The sequence below is a fragment of the Zophobas morio genome, unplaced genomic scaffold, assembly GCF_036711695.1.
Source record: "Zophobas morio isolate AGI-343-1 ecotype UQ-CSIRO unplaced genomic scaffold, CSIRO_AGI_Zmor_V1 ptg000031l, whole genome shotgun sequence".
Lineage (NCBI taxonomy): Eukaryota > Metazoa > Arthropoda > Insecta > Coleoptera > Tenebrionidae > Zophobas > Zophobas morio.
Window position 1 is genome coordinate 11,368,672 of NW_026972136.1, and position 18,244 is coordinate 11,386,915.

Genomic DNA, 18,244 nt, shown 5'->3' on the forward strand with positions numbered 1-18,244 from the left:
AGGGGGAAAGCCGAAAGGAAGGACGATTTGAAACAAAGGAGGTGGCTTGTTTCCGCGTCAGAAGGAATAGCATCAATGACTGGAAGGGCTTTATGAAAAACCGGCGGAGAATTCTGGGATAACGTTGTGACACGAAATAATGGCGACATTTCGACTTTTAAAATCGTTCAGTTTCCTTTCACGACCAGCCATTTTTCATCAATTTTATTTGCGTTTGCGGATCATTACGCGGCGCAATCATCATTTTTCATTTTTTTGTTTTATTGAAATGTATTATTTTTATTCGGTTTTTTGCGGCGATCGAATCATTATTTGGAGCTTATTGAACGAACGGAGTTGGAAGCTTAATTCTCTCTGGCGCCTGTCATGTTATTGTTATCAATTATCAATAACCATTCATTTGCAGATGTGATAAAGCCAGCGATTCAATTAATTGTTGCCGCATAATTTCCTATTGAATAGCTTATTTTCATTAATTAATTGTCCTAATTAGATTCCTGAAATAACATGTTTATTTTGGGTGGTTTATGAATTAGTCAAAGCTTTTGTGATTGGTGCAGTCAACAAGGAACTACAATCGGAAAACCAATTACACGCTCGAACTGAACAAAAAGGCATCGTTCAGACGAGTACATAAATTTCCAAAATGATTCGATTGAGGTTTGGTTCAGGGCAGGTGTTAAGTGAGCCTTTAAAATCCCTCTGTCAAAAGTGGAAGTCATTCGGAAAATTTCTCTAAAGAAGCCGTGGAACTTTGCAATCATAAAACTGGATATTTAAAACTTCTTGTTGTAAGATAAAGACGGGGGGTGAAAAGTGAATCCGTATTGTCACAGGTTTACAGAAATGGACTTCTTTATCTTTATAGGGATCTTGGTTTCTTGAACTCGCAGGAAGGGTAGATAGGAGTGCGGTAAAATTAAAAAATAATAAAATTTCGTTTTATGTTATACAGAGCGTACTAGCGACGAATACTTGCTGGTGGAAAACACTAATATCTTTTACAGCCATTTTTCTCAACATTTTTAAATCGTAGCATAACCAGAGGAAAAAGAATGTGTTCTAAAACGATACTATAGATTTCTAATTTCAACTAACCATTTTTACAAATTCGCTCAGATGTCTAACACTCCGAGAAATGTTGGATGTACATACATTATTTGATATGAAATTATTTTTAGATAATACGTTGCTGTACAGAAATGGGTTACATCGAGATAACTTTTTAATGTTATTAACTGAAAGTCCAAAGCAAATTCAGACTAATCTTTAAATGTATGTTTATAATCTGCCACGCTTTTCTGAATTATCTCACATCAACCCAAATTCAATTTAACAGAACGTAATGTTTATTTTGAGATGTTTTGTTTGAAATTTAAAACTTTCTGTTACCCGTGTTATAACTCAATTTTTGTCTGTACCCTTTGTTAATATGAAGTTACAAAGTAATTAAAAAATTAAGTTACCATTATTGTGTGAATATGATTATTATTACGAATGAAAATTGCTTAGTTTTATGTAAGAGTGTTTGATAATTCAGTTTTACTTAGATAATCTGGTGCGGTGCTGACGTCAACAGTGTGATCACGTGTCTACTACGTCAGGCAATGGCCAACCAAAGCTTGCTTGATTATTTAAAGAATTTAAATGTGTTTGTGAATGGTTAGAGACCTGTTACAATGTCACATATGTGCATTCTGAACTAGCTAAAAATTGAATTAGGGTTTGTAAGATGTATTAAGTAGAATAAAAATAAAACAGTATTCTCCATTTGTAGTTTATTCACAAGGTATACATATTACATTAAAGTTTTTTGTCAATATACGTTACGAGTATGGATTTGTTTCTGCCATTTATTGCAGCTAATTTCCAAAAAATAGAAAAGCACGATAAGCTTATTTATTGTCAGTGAAATATATACAAAAAGGTAGTCTAATATAGTAATGTTAATTTAAAAAAAATTGTGTAGTATAATTCAAATGACAACATGCTATTCTCAGATTATTCGGAGTCTAATAATTTTGATTATTGACGAAGCTTTAAGATTCTTTGATAGCCATATTTTAAAGAATCGATCATTTTTTATTAGAATTATTTACTTATTGTTTGCATAGAATTCGCCATTAAAATTATCCAGTAGGGCTCTGATTCACCCTGTATATGCTGTCCAAATTTATTTAAGTTTTTTGAGATCGTGTTACAGATACAGGGTGAGCCAATAAAACCTTTACTTTTATGAATCTTTGTATTGTTAAAAAATCTAGAAAACTGGCTTGTATGCTTATAAAACCTAAGAAGTGGCCAATCAGTGCAAAAATATGTATATACAGGGTGAGCATTAAGTGGGCGTTTTTCGATGTCTCTTTAATTACAATCAGTGACTAAAGTTGGACGCTTTTTTGAGTGGCATACATGAAAATTATTTTAAACTATACAGAGTGTACTATTTTTTATACATAGCACACCACTTATACATATAGGTTACTCTCATTGGCCTCTTCCTAGGTTTTAAAAGCGTAGTCAATTTTTGAAATTCCGAAACCACGTTGCCATGTCATTCCAATTTATTTATACTTTTTACTCTTAATATACAGGGTCTTTACAACAAAATTCTAAAATATTAGAATTTTCAAATATTGATATTTCCGTTTCTTCAAATAGAACACCCTGTAATGTGATCTTGCATCTTATTCTGTCTCTTGTCTCCCGTTTTCTATTTTGCTTGTTATATTTAAAGTTTGATAGTTATAGCGATCTTTTACTTCTTTCAGAGAGGCGGGTGGGCGTGGCTAGTATACCTGCTAAAATAAGACATACCTTCGAAGAAAAGAGGGGATGGGTGGGCGGGGCTAGCATACCTGCAAAAATAAGACCGATTTTGGAAAATGACATACCCTCTAAGAAAAGAGGGGGCGGTTGGGCAATGTTAGTACCTGCTAGAATAAGACCCATTTTGGCAAATGATATACCCGTTAAGAAAATAGAGGGAGGGTGGGTGGGGCTAGTACCTGCTGATTTTGGCAAATGGCATACCTTCCAAGAAAAGAGAGGGTGGGTGGGCGGGGCTAGTACCTTCTAAGGTAAGGCCGATTTTGGCAAATGACATACCCTCTAAGAAAAGAGAGGGTGGGTGGGTGGGGCTAGTTCCTGCTAAGATAAGACTGATTTTGGCAAATGACATACCTTCCAAGGAAAGAGAGGGTGGGTGGGTGGTACTAGTTCCTGGTAAGATAAGACTGATTTTGGCAAATGACATACCTTCCAAGAAAAGAGAGGGTGGATGGGCGGGGCTAGTTCCTGCTAAGATAAGACTGATTTTGGCAAATGACATACCCTCTAAGAAAAGAGGGGGAAGGTGGGCAATGTTAGTACCTGCTAAAATAAGACCCATTTTGGCAAATGATATACCCGTTAAGAAAATAAAGGGGAGGTGGGTGGGGCTTGTACCTGCTGATTTTGGCAAATGACATACCTTCCAAGAAAAGAGAGGGTGGGTGGGCGGGGCTAGAACCTTCTAAGGTAAGGCTGATTTTGGCAAATGACATACCCTCTAAGAAAAGAGAGGGTGGGTGGGTGGGGCTAGTTCCTGCTAAGATAAGACTGATTTTGGCAAATGACATACCTTCCAAGGAAAGAGAGGGTGGGTGGGTGGTACTAGTTCCTGGTAAGATAAGACTGATTTTGGCAAATGACATACCTTCCAAGAAAAGAGAGGGTGGATGGGCGGGGCTAGTTCCTGCTAAGATAAGACTGATTTTGGCAAATGACATACCCTCTAAGAAAAGAGGGGGCGGGTGGGCAATGTTAGTACCTGCTAAAATGAGACCCATTTTGGCAAATGACATACCCGTTAACAAAATAGAGGGGGGGTGGGTGGGGCTTGTACCTGTTGATTTTGGCAAATGACATACCTTCCAAGAAAAGAGAGGGTGGGTGGGCGGGGCTAATACCTTCTAAGGTAAGGCTGATTTTGGCAAATGACATACCCTCTAAGAATAAGAGAAGGTGGGTGGGTGGGGCTAGTTCCTGCTAAGAAAAGACTGATTTTGGCAAATGACATACCTTCCAAGAAAAGAGAGGGTGGGTGGGCGGGGCTAGTTCCTGCTAAGATAAGACTGATTTTGGCAAATGACATACCTCCAAGGAAAGAGAGGGTGGGTGGGTGGGGCTAGTTCCTGCTAAGATAAGACTGATTTTGGCAAATGACATACCTTCCAAGAAAAGAGAGGGTGGGTGAGCGGGGCTAGTACTTGCTAAGATAAGACTGATTCTAGTAAATGACGTATCCTGTAAGAAATTTAATTAAATAATAATTAAAGACACCAGAGGCTCCAAAGCACTTTCAAATTCTTTCCTATTAGGAATACCTAGAATTCGAAGATTGTTTAAAATTTTTCAAAAATAAATCGGATCCCAAAATTAACTTAAAAACAGATAGGTCAGAATTTTTCAAAAATAGAACACCAAGGTCCCCCAAAATTGTTTGAAATAATTTACAAAAAAATCTCCATGGGCTCCCAAAATAATACACCTTGGGTACCCAAGAGTCCCCCAGACTCACCAGTTGATTGTTAAGAGCGTAGCGGAGAGTGAATCCGCCATTTTCCAGACACCTAGTATTGAAGAGAAAGAGAAAAAAACAAGAGTAAGATGCAGTAATGAAATACAGGGTTCTATTTAAAAAACTGAAGTATAGATATTTAAAAACTGTTGCATTAATTTTTTTTTTATAAACATTCAGTATATTAAAAATTGAGTAATTGATACCACAGCAAAGTGTATACTTCTGTTTACCTCAACATAAAGTGTGCATTGACTTATTTTCTGTATCTGTTGGTTTATCAACTCATCTTACGTCACGTAGCAGCAATCAGTTTAATCAGGATTTAGTCGTTGCTACGCATCTTAAAATGTCTGAGTGGAGGAGACAAAATATTTATCAATTTTTGTAATAATATATCAATGACCTTAAATTGTTGGCGGAATTGTTAAGGAATGGTCAAGAAGATTGTTTGGAGACAACCGGAAGAAAGGAGGAAGAGAGGGTCCAAGGAAAAGATACAGAGAAGCAGTTAGTTATATAAAACCTTTGAGAATACGAAGTGAAGAAATTGACAAGAAAAACTAGAATAGAAAATGGAGAGAAATGACAAACTGGACCCAAAAAGGTCAAACATTCAGGGGGTTATTTTTTGACCTATTTTATTTTTTTTTTTGATAATTTTCGGAATTTTTAACTGTGGGATAGGGTGGATCGATTAATTTATTTTTATCACTCCGGATCTTAGAAATAAAGCGCTTTTCCAAAAATCAGTCCAGGATATATATTTTTTAAAACCAACCCGGGAATATCGCCCTGAATTAGTACACTCTGTATATACTGAGAGAGTAATATAAAAAAACACTACCAAATAGGGCCAGGGATTTTTGAAACTCTATCTTTGATCGTAACATTTTCAACTCAAATTTTCAAATTGACGGTAATTTGACCAAACAAAAATTTTATCAAAGAACAATTTTCAAAAATCCACGATTGTCTTTGATCATATTTTTAATGCTCTCGTGATAGATAATCTTTGTGAAACTTTGAATTTTGAAGCTCTTGTTTTTGTCTAGCTTTGTGTAATATTACACTGTATCACAAATCTACAAAAATGAGTTAGTGGAATCTTGGGTTTCGTCAGAGGTTAAAGGCTTATATAGATGAATGGAAGAAAAACCTGTTAAAACCTCAGTTCCACGGTTTTCTGCAGGTGGTGAGCCAGGATCAAAACCATCTCTTTTTCCACCAAATGGATTTGAACTCAAACGGTTAGAAAAATTATTAAATTAATAACAATTTTTAATATCATTTTGTTATTATTAGTGTACGCATTTTTTACCCATGATTATGACTAAGCTAAATTCAGTTGTAATGTTTTAAACAATTATAACTTTCAATTTTTTCTTCGAGATTTGTCACCAAAATGATCTTTGCTTTATCCCAAGGTGGTCGGAATTTTAAGATCTATCGATTAATTTAGACGGTGATTAATTTAAGTTGTTTTTGTCGTTAGAGCTTCTCAAAAAAGAAACTACAACTGCCCAAAGAAAATGTCCATATGTTCAGCCCACAATTTACTTTGCATCTGTCCGCACTCTATAAAACTTTAATCCAAGTAGAAACCAGCCGAATTATTTAAAAGACAAAAGGCCACAAACGTCTTGTCGTAATTCCTGCGTCGGTCGGCAATATTTAGTCAAGAAAACGCAACGCCAGCAGGTGTACCGCCCTTGCCATCATACCCTGCAGAGACCTCCGCCAACATTTGGCCACTATGGCCACAGGACATCCCCAACAGCGATCAATAGTCCACAACCTGTTCTAACTTTAAATTTAAGTGCCAAGAAAAGTCGTAAAACGTGACACTCCAAGCATACTGACCTGCACACCACGGGTGAACATGTTGTTGGCATGAAGGTGAACAGCACTGAACTCCCTGATGCTATCGAATTCAAAGGTGATATCGAGCGGCTCACCCTCCCGAGTGTCGTTATTCCAGCCCACCCAGCGGCTTCCTGAAAAGAAACGGTCATACAGTTACACCAGCATCGGTCGTTTGTTTTTCATTATGGTCCCGCGTCAACACGGCTTAAATCATTTAGTAACAATTCCTCCGGAACAAACGACGCTCTTTGTTCTTGTTGCAACAGGCAAATATTTAATTACATCCAGGGACCCGCAAAGTGCAAAGCCCTCATTACATTACTTGGGACTCTTTGAGGACTTGCACAGACGTCCGCTAATGCTGGAAGCGCTCTAATTTGGAGTTAATCCCATTTGCTATTAATGTTTTTCATTCATTAAGCCGGCGAGACGGCGTGATCTTTTTGGTGTGAGTTAAGCCCGAGTTTTGTGTTATATTGATATAGGAGCTTCCGGTTGCGAGGGTAAGTTAATTGCACTTGATTAGAGGTAATTGAGTTTTGCTTGTTTTGCAGGTTTTGGTGCTCTAGTGCGGTGGGTGTTAAGTGCACGTTAGGAGTGAAATGGCTGACCGTTTCGGTTGAAAGAGGCGAGAACTGGGAGAAATCGGAATTATTTTCGGTCTAAAAGTCAATATTTTTATAAGTTTTTCTCAAGATGTGTCTAAAAAAGTAACAATACTAGAAAATTTATGTTGCATACGTCTTGAACTTTACTCACGAAACAGGATAAGGATGTAGGTACAGTCGAAACTGGAGCGCAAAGGCTGGAAGAACAATATCTTAAGTAAATCTGGCTTCGATTAAGCTTTCAGCGTTCCCGATCGAAAATAAAATCCCCGGAAATCTGTACAAGTTGTTTCAAATTAAAAGTTATGTTTAATTTCCTGCCGCTTTCGAAACACGCATCCAATCTAATCTGTTCGATTTTTCCCAAATCCGGCCCCCTGTCCTTTCAACTTTCGCTCGCCTCGCTAAATCAATTCTTTAACCAACTGATTGACCACCCCACGAATCGACTCCGGAGATCCGCCGTGCCACCCAGGTGACGTGCCTTGACGAATCCATTAACCTTTAATGGGACACTCGGCGTATAAATTCACCTAAAGAACCTCCTCCACGATGAAGACGCAACAAGTCAGTCCATAAATTAATCCCCCTCCGACCGGAATTGACGTTTCGCCTCTATAATGGCATAATTTCGGGTGGTCGGCAGTCTCGCATAAAAACCCCTTTAAAACGCGCCACCTGTACAAATTCGCGATATTTAAAATTCATGTATTCGACAATGGGAACAGATAGAGCGTGTTCTGTCGGTCTGTTGGCGAAGATAAGGTTGTCGGGGCGCGCTTTATCGTGCCATCTGTGCGCAAATACGCCACCGGTATGTAGCAGCACGTTTCAGAAGAGTTCATGCCCTAATCTCGGGCCAAATACTCCACCTAACCGGAGACATTAACGTCAACGTTGTCTTTGCCGAGACGAAATCGAGTTTCGAGGCGAAAAGCGCAAATACGGAGAGGTTATGGGACTGCAAATTTGAGGATTCTTGCGCGAGGGAGGATTACGGGAGCTGCATCCGCGGCTGGGTTCTGCGATATGTGAGCAACGTAAACAAAGCGGGGGACAGACGCTTTTTCAAAGGCCAAATTTGCCGTCTGCTGAAGTTTCAAGCTCGGGGGCAACGCTCTTGAACCGCTGAACAAAGTCTGTCAGTTTACAATAGTAACACGTAAACATACATCGGATGATTCAATTGCATTTTATCTGTCATTTTGAATAATTTTTGTAAATTTAGATAAAGTTTATTTTAAACATGTTTGCAAAGTTAATTTTATTTTCACCTTTTAGGCAACCAGTAATACTCAACAGCAAAAAAAAAATTAAAATAACATATTGGTGTATGTAAAGGGATCTTTGATTCAAGTTCATTTGAATCACCCGGTGCAATTCTCATCCACTTTGACCCTTCACTACCATTCGTACAAGTGAGACATAATAATTAAGCATATCAGGGACATACTCTTGAATGCGAGACAACCATTGAAATGTACTGTACGAGATCAAAGGAGGTCCAAACTGCAGTCTACAGCTTTTCGTTAAGCTGTCTGGCCGTTCAATGTTGCTTTTCAACAAACGAGCAATAAGCACGAGGAGAGACATCTCGAGTAATTTTAATTTTCAAGAGTTTTGACAGTGTTCAACTCAAGTTTTAACGAATCCTGCTGGTCTATCGCCAAGTACCTTACGATTTTCCTAACATATTCTAGTGCATACAGCGCGCAAGGAGATATTCCATTTGATAAAATAATCACTTTTTACGGCCATCTTTCTTTGTTTATCTTAATTCAATAAAATCATATAAGTAATATGTAGGTATAACATAACCTCCAGATGACAATACCAATACCAGACTTAGTAACAACTTTTAATTTAGATAAAGCTGAGGTTGGCAATCCGGGCGAATTTGGGCCCCGTTTACTCTATGGATTTAGGATCCAAGGTCACTTCTCCCTTATTGGTTATCATTGAACTATCACTGAACTACCGGGTTGTTCTTCTAGTTGTTAAATGGATAGCGTTTACTCATGTGATCATGTCATTTTCTCTGTGTGGCTAAAATTCCTCATTTTGGTATTACAGTGTCAAAGGTCATTTTTGTCTCTTGCTGAAAAAGGTTTGTTCGTTCGTTCCTTTAGAAATTATGTTTTAATTTTAGCCTGCTTGACTAAAGATAGGTACCGAAGATTACTATTTTTCATTTTTTCTGAAACTGGATCCAAATATCCTTTCCAGCGCTACATTTTTTTCGTTTATTGTGCCACATCAAATTTTGTGGCCATTTCGCTGTTTTTATTTGGAATCAAATTACTCAGTCGTTGTTTTTTGATTGAAAAGTCAGTTCTTCTACTACTGGAATGTAGCCAGCATCCCTCTTCATTCCTTGTTTAGCTTAATTTCGTTGTTGAAGAAGTATTCTCTGCTGGAGATTCCGCTTTATAATCATTCAACAAATTAAGTATTTGAATGAGGATTAGTACAATTAAAATAAAAAATTTGTGCACGAGATCACCGGACAAGTTTTGTTGTACTCCATTTTTGAGGTAAACGTTATAGTTTCCGCATAAATTGTAGTGTGGTCTAATTAAAAGCTTTTTTAGGAGAAATCTAATCGCTTTACGCCCCCGATCACGTCTAGGAAGTGTCACTTTTTCGTACTGAAGATTAAAATTATTTTCTTGGACTCATCACTTGTTTCTTTTTTTATTTTTCGGTATGACGATATGAATTTTTCGGCCTCATCTGCCTTACAGAGCTCGACTATGCCTCGACCTCAAACTTCAGATCGGCTGAAAAGGTTCTTCTTTATGGTCCTTTGGGTTTGTAATGTGCAATGTTTAGTTGAATAGTGGTTATATTTAGGTGTTGTAAACCGTGTATGTAGTGAAGGGTTTACGGGGAGATTAGCTGTGTGACTTGTAATTTGGTCCTTCGGCAAATGTATTGGGAAAAGTTGGCAGAAAAATGTGTACGAACTAAACTGATTAGATAATTGTTACACTCCATGTCGTCGTTTTGTTCTTCTTCAGTTTCGATAAAACCGAGCTCGTTTTCATGACTGTGACGCCACTAATTCTGATTGTCAGACACTAATTGTTCTGGAAAGATAGATGCTACAAAAAAGACCTTAGTTTAGTAATTTAGCCTTTTACTTCCCGAGCGTGAGCTAGGCGTCGACTGAGTGTCTAAGATTTTATTAGATACATAATCCTCGAATGTACTAGCTTGATTGTTGTGAAATTTTAATCTGGTTTAAAAATACAGTGTAGATCGCTAAATCCTAATTAAAATTTGTCTGTTCAGCCTCAGTAAAAATTTGATGACGTCAGCTGAAAATTTGGCTAAACAATATGTATGTACCTGTATATTTCACACCCTGCCTTAGTTTTTACATTGTGCACGTAAGTTTCTGGGAAAAAATTCAAAATTCCACTACAAAATTTGAAATTTATTTTAGGAACCACAAAGCCAATTCTTTCGAAATTTTGCACATATGAATTCTCTATTTTTACTTCCCAAACGTAGTTAAGGAAGTATTGTAATTGACGACTGGCTAGTTTCACATTTTCTCGATGTGTCAAAAAAACGGGTTTCCCGTTTCCGTTTGTCTGTCTGTCAGATGAACTACTGGACCGATTGTTGTCAAATTTTGTATGTATATCAGGAATATCGTTTAGATGGTAAAACACAAACCAAAATTCTTTTAATCATTCCGACCACCAACGTGTGACATCCCCCCAAAATTTTTCGTAGTAAGTAGGCTTTAAATTTTATAAAATGTACTCCTCTACTTCTTGTTTATAAATCCGTCTTCAGATTTTCCATAAAGCATCCAAATTTTTGCAAAAAACTCGAAAATGTACGGCAAGTTCTGATACCAGTATATGCAGAGTTCGTACAGTAGTTCTGGAAAATTAGGCTATAAAAATCGACACAGACAGACGGTAGACGACAGACAAACACAAACGTGAGATCTATTTTTTCGTATTCTCTTTTCGTAGCAAAGCGAAATTTTACATTATATTTAATTTTTTTGCCCTGTTTTATTTGGCTTCACTAAATTGTTTGTTAGTTAAGGTCAATTAAATAATAATAATAATGATAAAAAAACAATTATTAACAAAAAGAAAAACGCAAAAAGGCAAAAAAAATGCTATTTATTTTAACCCATTATAAACCACAAATAAACAATAAAAAAATGGATGATTAGAAACTAATTATCGTAAAGGGTTTGTTAATTTATTTTGTAAGAAGTCAATTTCTAATGAAACTTATTGCTGAGCGTTTTCACTTACTAGTTAAGTGACGAAGATTGCAGTCAAAATAACAGAATGACAACTAGATTCTGCATTTCACATTTAAACGACCTTAGACTTTCCGGGGAGATTTTAATTGTAGAAAACCAGCTAGAATTTGAAATCGGGATGAACGGAAAGCAAAAAAAAGCAACGGAATATATAATATTGTTCATATTCTTTTATAAAATTTAAATAACAAAATTTTGAGGTTACGTCATTGCATTTTAATCGGGATGATTAGACAAATTTTGGTTAGCGAATTACCATCTATAATTTATATATATTCCTTAAATATATAAAAAAATGGCAACACTAGATCCCGTAGTTTTCGAAAATGATCTGACAAGCTTGGTCCTGATTTAAATCATTTTTGTTTTTTTTATTATTTCGTTTGTGTCGATTTTATTAGACAGAAAATCTTCGAAACTATTGGACTGATTGTTATCAAGTTTTATTTGTACTTTAGGAATAATGTGAAAATGGTAAAAAGATAACCAGATAACCAAAATGTGTCTAAGTCTCTCCACCAACATTTTGACGACAGCTAAAAATTTTGCATAGTAAATGCTATTCAACTTTGATAAAATAGCAACTCTGTATTTGTGTTTTATGAATCCGCCTCGATTTATTTAATGTATAGGAGTTATGAAAACAATAAAATTCCGAAATGAAATTTTAATATTAAGCTATATTTATTGGACTACATTTTGGGGGCGAAGGAAATTCTATCTACTATTCTAGACTGTTTTCTTTATTTTAACAATGGGTATAAATGATCCTGATTTAAAAAAAAAAGTTTTTTTTTTATCCGATTTTTTCCAACCCTGTAAAAACATTAATAAATTATTCAGTTTCATAATAATAAGTTCTACGAATTTTTTACAAATTTTTGTGGCCCATTACGTAGTCGTTTCTGTCTTTTTAATTCTTTTTTTGTAAATAGTTGTCCAAAATTTTATCAATGTCTTGGTACAAATTAGTACTTTTGGCTTTCCGGAGTTTTTTCCTAGAAAAAGTTAGGAAAAATTATCACGATAATTGCTTACATTATGAAGTTGTATGGATTTAGAACTAAAAAAAATTTAGTCGAAGATATTTAGAGAGGCAGAACTTCTCTCATTCCTGAATTACAGGCCAAAAATCTAGCTTGTTTAAAAAATTATAAACTTTGTTTTGGCGTAGTTTTATTTATTTTATTGTAACCTATAAATTAAGAAAATATAGGTAATACTGGTCACAGTGTAAGAAAAAAACGCCTTCGAACGTTTCTATTGACTTCAGAATGATTTAATACAGGTGACCCAAAAAAAAAAAAAAATAAATTGTATGCATGAAAATGAAGAACTCCAAAAAATCTAGATTTATTTACCTTCGACCAGTTCCTTGATATTACAATTTTTCATTTGTTCTTTTTCTTGGTTTTACAATTTTTTGATATCACAATTTTTCGTTTTTTCATTTTCTTTATTTTTCAATTTTTCTATTAACTCAACTTTCAAAATTTTCAATTTTTCGTTTATTCAGTTTTTGAAGTCCCCGATTTTCCAATTTTTAAATTTTCCAGTTTTGCAATTTTTGGATTTTTCAGTTATCCGATTTTAAGATTTCTTTAATTTTCAGTATTTCGATTTTATAAAATTTCATGTTTTCGATTTTAAAATTTCACAATTTTCAATTAAGAGATAGTGAGAAATGAAAAGTTGACCAAAAATCGAGAAAATAAAAAATCGATAAATATTGAAAAATCGAAAAACTGAAAAATCGAGAAATTGGACAATTGAAAAAGGGGATGTGCGGTTGTAACACAAATAATAAACTGTTATGTCTTGTGTGTTTCTTCAGTAATGACTAATGAATAATGAGTTAAAACCACAGGTATGTGGGCAAATACTTTTTTAATTCTATTGAATGTGTTTTGTAATTTATTTCCGTCACATAATTCCGTCTATTAATTGGTAATAATGGCCTGTTTTATATCTTCATATTTAATTCATCGATTAGATTGTGTCCCCCAACAACTCAAAAGGTCACGAGCCGCCACTGTTGCATGGATCGAGTTCTAAGAGCTTTTTGACTTTGTCGCTGTCATCCTCATTCACCAATTCTACATCAGTATTGTGGAGGTTCTTAAAACCAAATATCTTTGTCTGTACTTAATTTGGAAGGGTTAGAAGTGATTTTTCGCCAAATTACTTCTTGAAGTCGTTACTGTCATGTAGCGGGTAAGCTCAAGATCAAATTTTGTTTCTTTGGACACTCGATTCTACATTCTTCTTCTTGGTCTTCTAAAATTCATTCAAGAAATTGAGTTCTCGTTCCTATGTTAGAACTTTTTTACGTTTGAATTTTTTGACACAGTACTACCATGGGTCATGGTACCCATACCATTCACACTGTCTTTGTTCTAGTAGTGCGAAGAAATAAATTGAGGTAAAATCTCTTTAGCATTCAACGTTAACCTTAGGTTTGTCATACAGAAAAACAAATGCGCCTTAAAACTGGCTGTTTAGTGAAAAAAAAGTTGAAATCTCGACGAGAAAACGCTGCAACCTTTGTTGGCTATAATTGAATCTGAATGTGGAATTAGATAAGAAACAAACCTAAATGAGATATTCAACCGAGCGTTAAATCTGTGTAAAAGAACCCGACAAACAAAATATGCTTAATACAACATAGTGTTTACATTACCTGAGTTCTCCCCTTGTAGCTTCTTCTGATAGTCGTCATCCCCATACAGCCCGTCCACCAGCTGCCCCAGTCCGCCCTTCATTTGCCCCCCTTCCAGGATCCCATCGTAGCTGATATCCTCTAGATTAACATCTGGGTCCCGCGATTCCCCTCGGGGCGCGTTGTACCTCATGATGTTTTCTGTAAAATCGCAACCAGTTAATTATCGCGCGATCAACACGGTGAGCTAGGCTTAAGAAAACTTTTAATTTAACAACGCGAGCGAAGATGTGTTGATGACGCCCCCTGCACGTGACAGGGGTTTACGGCATTATGTATGATCCCATGGTGCGGTATATCTTCATTAGACGCCGAGGTCCGTGGGGATCAGGGCCGGCACCAGGAAGATACGCTAAAGGGTTGTGCGTATGCAAATTTAATAACGCGACCCGTTCGAAATTCAACCCTTAAAAACTTAATCTCGGGACAAACAAACGATACGATGAGGTGCGCTACCTGAGCGGTGGGGGTCCGCAGGACGGGGCGTCAGGATGGGTTTCGCTATATTGAAACGTCGCCGTCGAAGAGGATGAGCTGTAATAGAGCTAGAGCGTGATGTGTGCTCTTAAATATGTAAGTTGATGGTTCTCGCGATGAATAATAACTCTTCATTATATTCTATGCAACGGATATTATTTAAATTGCCTTTTGACGCGCTCTGATTAAATTATTAGTAATGTATGAAACGAGCTGCAATATATCCTCGAGTTTCATTGAGATTGAAGTGCTCCTGATGCGAAATGGAATGTAATGCAAATTAGCAAGCCACTGAACATGCAGTGGAAGTAATTGATTTGATTAAAATCGCCGGTAGGATGTTTGCTAAAATTCAAGAGTGTATTAATCGTTGTTTCACTATTATATCTCTAATAATAATTACTAAGTAATGTGCGATTTAGTTACCCAAGAATTTATTGACAGAGTGCTTATTTTTTTTTTACAATTTTGTGCTTAAACATGTGCATTGTTGGGATAAATTCGCAATTTCACTACATAACCTGGTATGGGTTGTCTATGGCTGAACTCAGAAAGTTAGGTTATGTTATGTCAACAAGAATTAAACTGTCGATGTATCTAAAATGCTTTATTTATGATAAGAAACATATAATTAAAATAATTAAATTTACAACAACTGCTGGAAGTGCTGAAGGCTTGAAACTTCGTTTTCTCAACTTTTTCACACTTATACGATTCTCATTTTTAGGTCTTTAACTGTATCCATTAATTGTTTAAAACTAATTTTTTTCAAAGTCAGAAACACGACATAATCTAAAGGTGTCAAATCAGGTCATCAAAGTGGGTAAATATGGGCCCTGTGCTAGCTAATTGAACGGTCATAAACTTATCTCAGAAAGAATAAATAGATAATAATATTGTCTATATAGAGCGTTTTTAAGTGTGTACGATAAGTTGATAGATCCAAAGTAAGATTTTCGAAATATTCGGTTTCAAAATTACATTACTAAAATATCCCAAAAATGGCGACATTTCATTTTGGCGATTCTGGAAATATGATTGAACCATTCGAAAAAATGACGCTCAAAATAATTTCTTTTAAGTCGAAACCAACAAAAAAATCTCTTTCGGTAATTTTCGAAGGGTGTCCAAAAAACTTTTGAAAATCTGAATTTTTGCTAAAGTTGCCGAAAAATGTAGAAAAAAATCTGCAATACAGATCTCGACGAGCTGATTTGAAAAGCAGCTTGGTGCAGCTCCAGAGCAAAACTTTCGAAATATTTGGTTTTAAAATAAAATTTTTCTACCGCCCACATTTTTTGATTTTCTAATAGAGCTACTAAAGCACCCAAATGACGTCAAAACGGTTCGTTAATAGCGGAAAAGGGTTCTGAAATAGACTAGTGTAATTTAGATCGGTAAGATTGGTAACCATGACGAGAAATGTCAGGTGAATGTCAGTGCCAAATGTCAAATTAAAATTTCCCGTATTTCGGGAGGCGTAAGGACTTCAGTAACTTCTTCACAAGACATTTTAACCAATTTCGAATTACAGTTGTTGTGAAAATTCGAACCTCAATTATTTCGTGGTTAGTGTCAGACCAACCCATCATCAACCACGACACAATTTCCCAGATTTAAAAAAACGCAAATTTCAATTAAATTTTGCGAAAAAACGTGCGCGGTAGAAAAAATTGTATAAATAACTCGTTCATAAGGCCATTGTGGCACTCATCCTTTATATAACTCGCGGCTTCGCCGCTGTTTTTTAGTAATTATCGAAGGTCCCAAAAAAATAAAAATTTTAAAAAAGCAGATTTTAAAAATTTGACATTTTGACACTTGTCTAAAAATCCACAAAAAATTTGTGATATAGATCTCGACGAACTGATTCGAAAAATTGTAAACGTTCCAGAGCAAAATTTTCTAAATATTCGGTTTCAAAATAAATTTTTTAGATCCCAAAAATGGCCGAAAATAACTTATGCAAGTCGAAATTAACAAAAAAATTTCTTTAGGTAATTTTCAAAGATGTTCGTAAACAGTCAAAAAGTTAAAAAAAGTGGGTTTCGAAAATTTGAGATTTCGACAGTTGCTAAAAAATCCATAAAAAATATGTGGTATAGTTCTCGAGGAACTAATCCGAAAAATATTAGCTTGATGATAGGTGCAGAGTAACATTCATAAAAATCATAAAAATGGTATTTTATTTTGGCGATTTTGGAAAAATAGTTTCAATATTCGAAGGATTTTGAAAATTTAAAATTTTACCTAAAAATCCACATAAAAAATCAGTGTTATAGATCTTATCGAGCTGATTTGAATAATATAGCCTACTGACAACTCTAAAGCAAGATTTTAGAAATAATTATTGAGTTTCAAAAGTAAATTTTTAGAAATCCCAAAAATGGCACTTTATTGTGGGTATTGTGGAAAATGGCTGCAATAGTAGAAGAAATGAATCCGGAAATAACTTATGCATGTCGAAATTATCAAACAAATCTTTTTGAGTAATTTTCAAAAGTGCTCGAAAAAATAAAAAAAAATCAAAAAAGTGGGTTTTTAAAGTTGAAAATTTTGATAATTGTCTAAATATCGACAAAGAAATCTCTGAAATAGATCTGGATGAGCTGATTAAAAAAATAATGCCTGTTGACAGCTCCATTGCAAGATTTTTAGAAATGTTCAGATTCAAATTTAAATTTTTAAAATATTACAAAAATAGCATTTTATTTTGGCGATTCTGGAAAAATGAAATGTAATATTCGAAGAAACGAAGCCGAAAATAACTTATGCAAGTAGAAGTTAACAAATAAAATTGTTTGGCTAATTTTCAGAGTTGTTTGAAAAAAAGTCAAGAAGTTCAAAAAAGTAGATTTTGAAAATTTGAGATTTTGGTAGTTGCTAAAACGTTCATAAAAAAATCTGTGATATAGATTCGAGGAATTGATTCGAAAAACTATAGCCTGTTGATCGATCCACAGTAACATTTTCCAACTCTTTAGTTTCAAAATAGAATTTAAAAGTATTTAAAAAATGGCATTTTATTTGGCGTTTCTGGAAAATGGTTGTAACAGTCGAAGAAATGAACCCGAAAATAACTTATGCAAGTCGAAATTAACAGAAAAATCTGTTTGGATAATTTTCAAAAGTGCTCGAAAATGTCACAAATTTCAAAAAAGTGGGTTTTGAAAGTTGTAAATTTTGACAGTTGCCTAAATATCGACAAAGAAATCTCCGTAATAGATCTAGCTGAGCTGATTAAAAAAATAATGCCTGTTGACAGCTCCAGCGCAAGATTTTCGAAATGTTGAGTTCCAAAATCAAATTTTTAAAATATGTGAAAAATGGCATTTTATTTTAGCGATTCTAGAAAAATGAAATGCAATATTGCAATATTCGAAGTAAGTTATGAAGTCGAAATTGACAAAAAATTTTTTCTTTGGCTAATTTTCGAAGGTGTTCGAAAAAAGTCAAAATGTTCTAAAAAGTGGGTTTTGAAAATTTGAGATTTTGGGAGTTGCTACATAATCCATAAAAAATCTGTAATATAGATCTCCAGGCACTAGTTGAGAAATTACAGGATGTTGATAGATTCAGAGTAACATTTTCCAACTATTCGGATTCAAAATAAAATTTCTAAATATTTCAAAAATGATATTTTATTTGGCGATTTTGGAAAACGGTTGCAATAGTCGAAGAAATGAACCCGAAAATAACTTATGCAAGTCGAAATT

General features: G+C 35.1%; 1 protein-coding gene across 2 annotated transcripts in view; it reads right to left on the bottom strand.

The window, feature by feature from the left end:
* Nucleotides 1–18,244, bottom strand: part of LOC135139276 (epithelial discoidin domain-containing receptor 1-like) — a 466,539-nt gene that overhangs the window by 124,666 nt on the left and 323,629 nt on the right. For both annotated transcript variants that reach the window (XM_064069455.1, XM_064069454.1), the window contains exons 6-7: nucleotides 14,013–14,192; nucleotides 6,425–6,558 (exon numbers count right to left, since the gene is read on the bottom strand). In XM_064069455.1, the coding sequence (XP_063925525.1) occupies nucleotides 6,425–6,558; nucleotides 14,013–14,192 (314 nt within the window). The remainder of the gene's footprint in view (nucleotides 1–6,424; nucleotides 6,559–14,012; nucleotides 14,193–18,244) is intronic.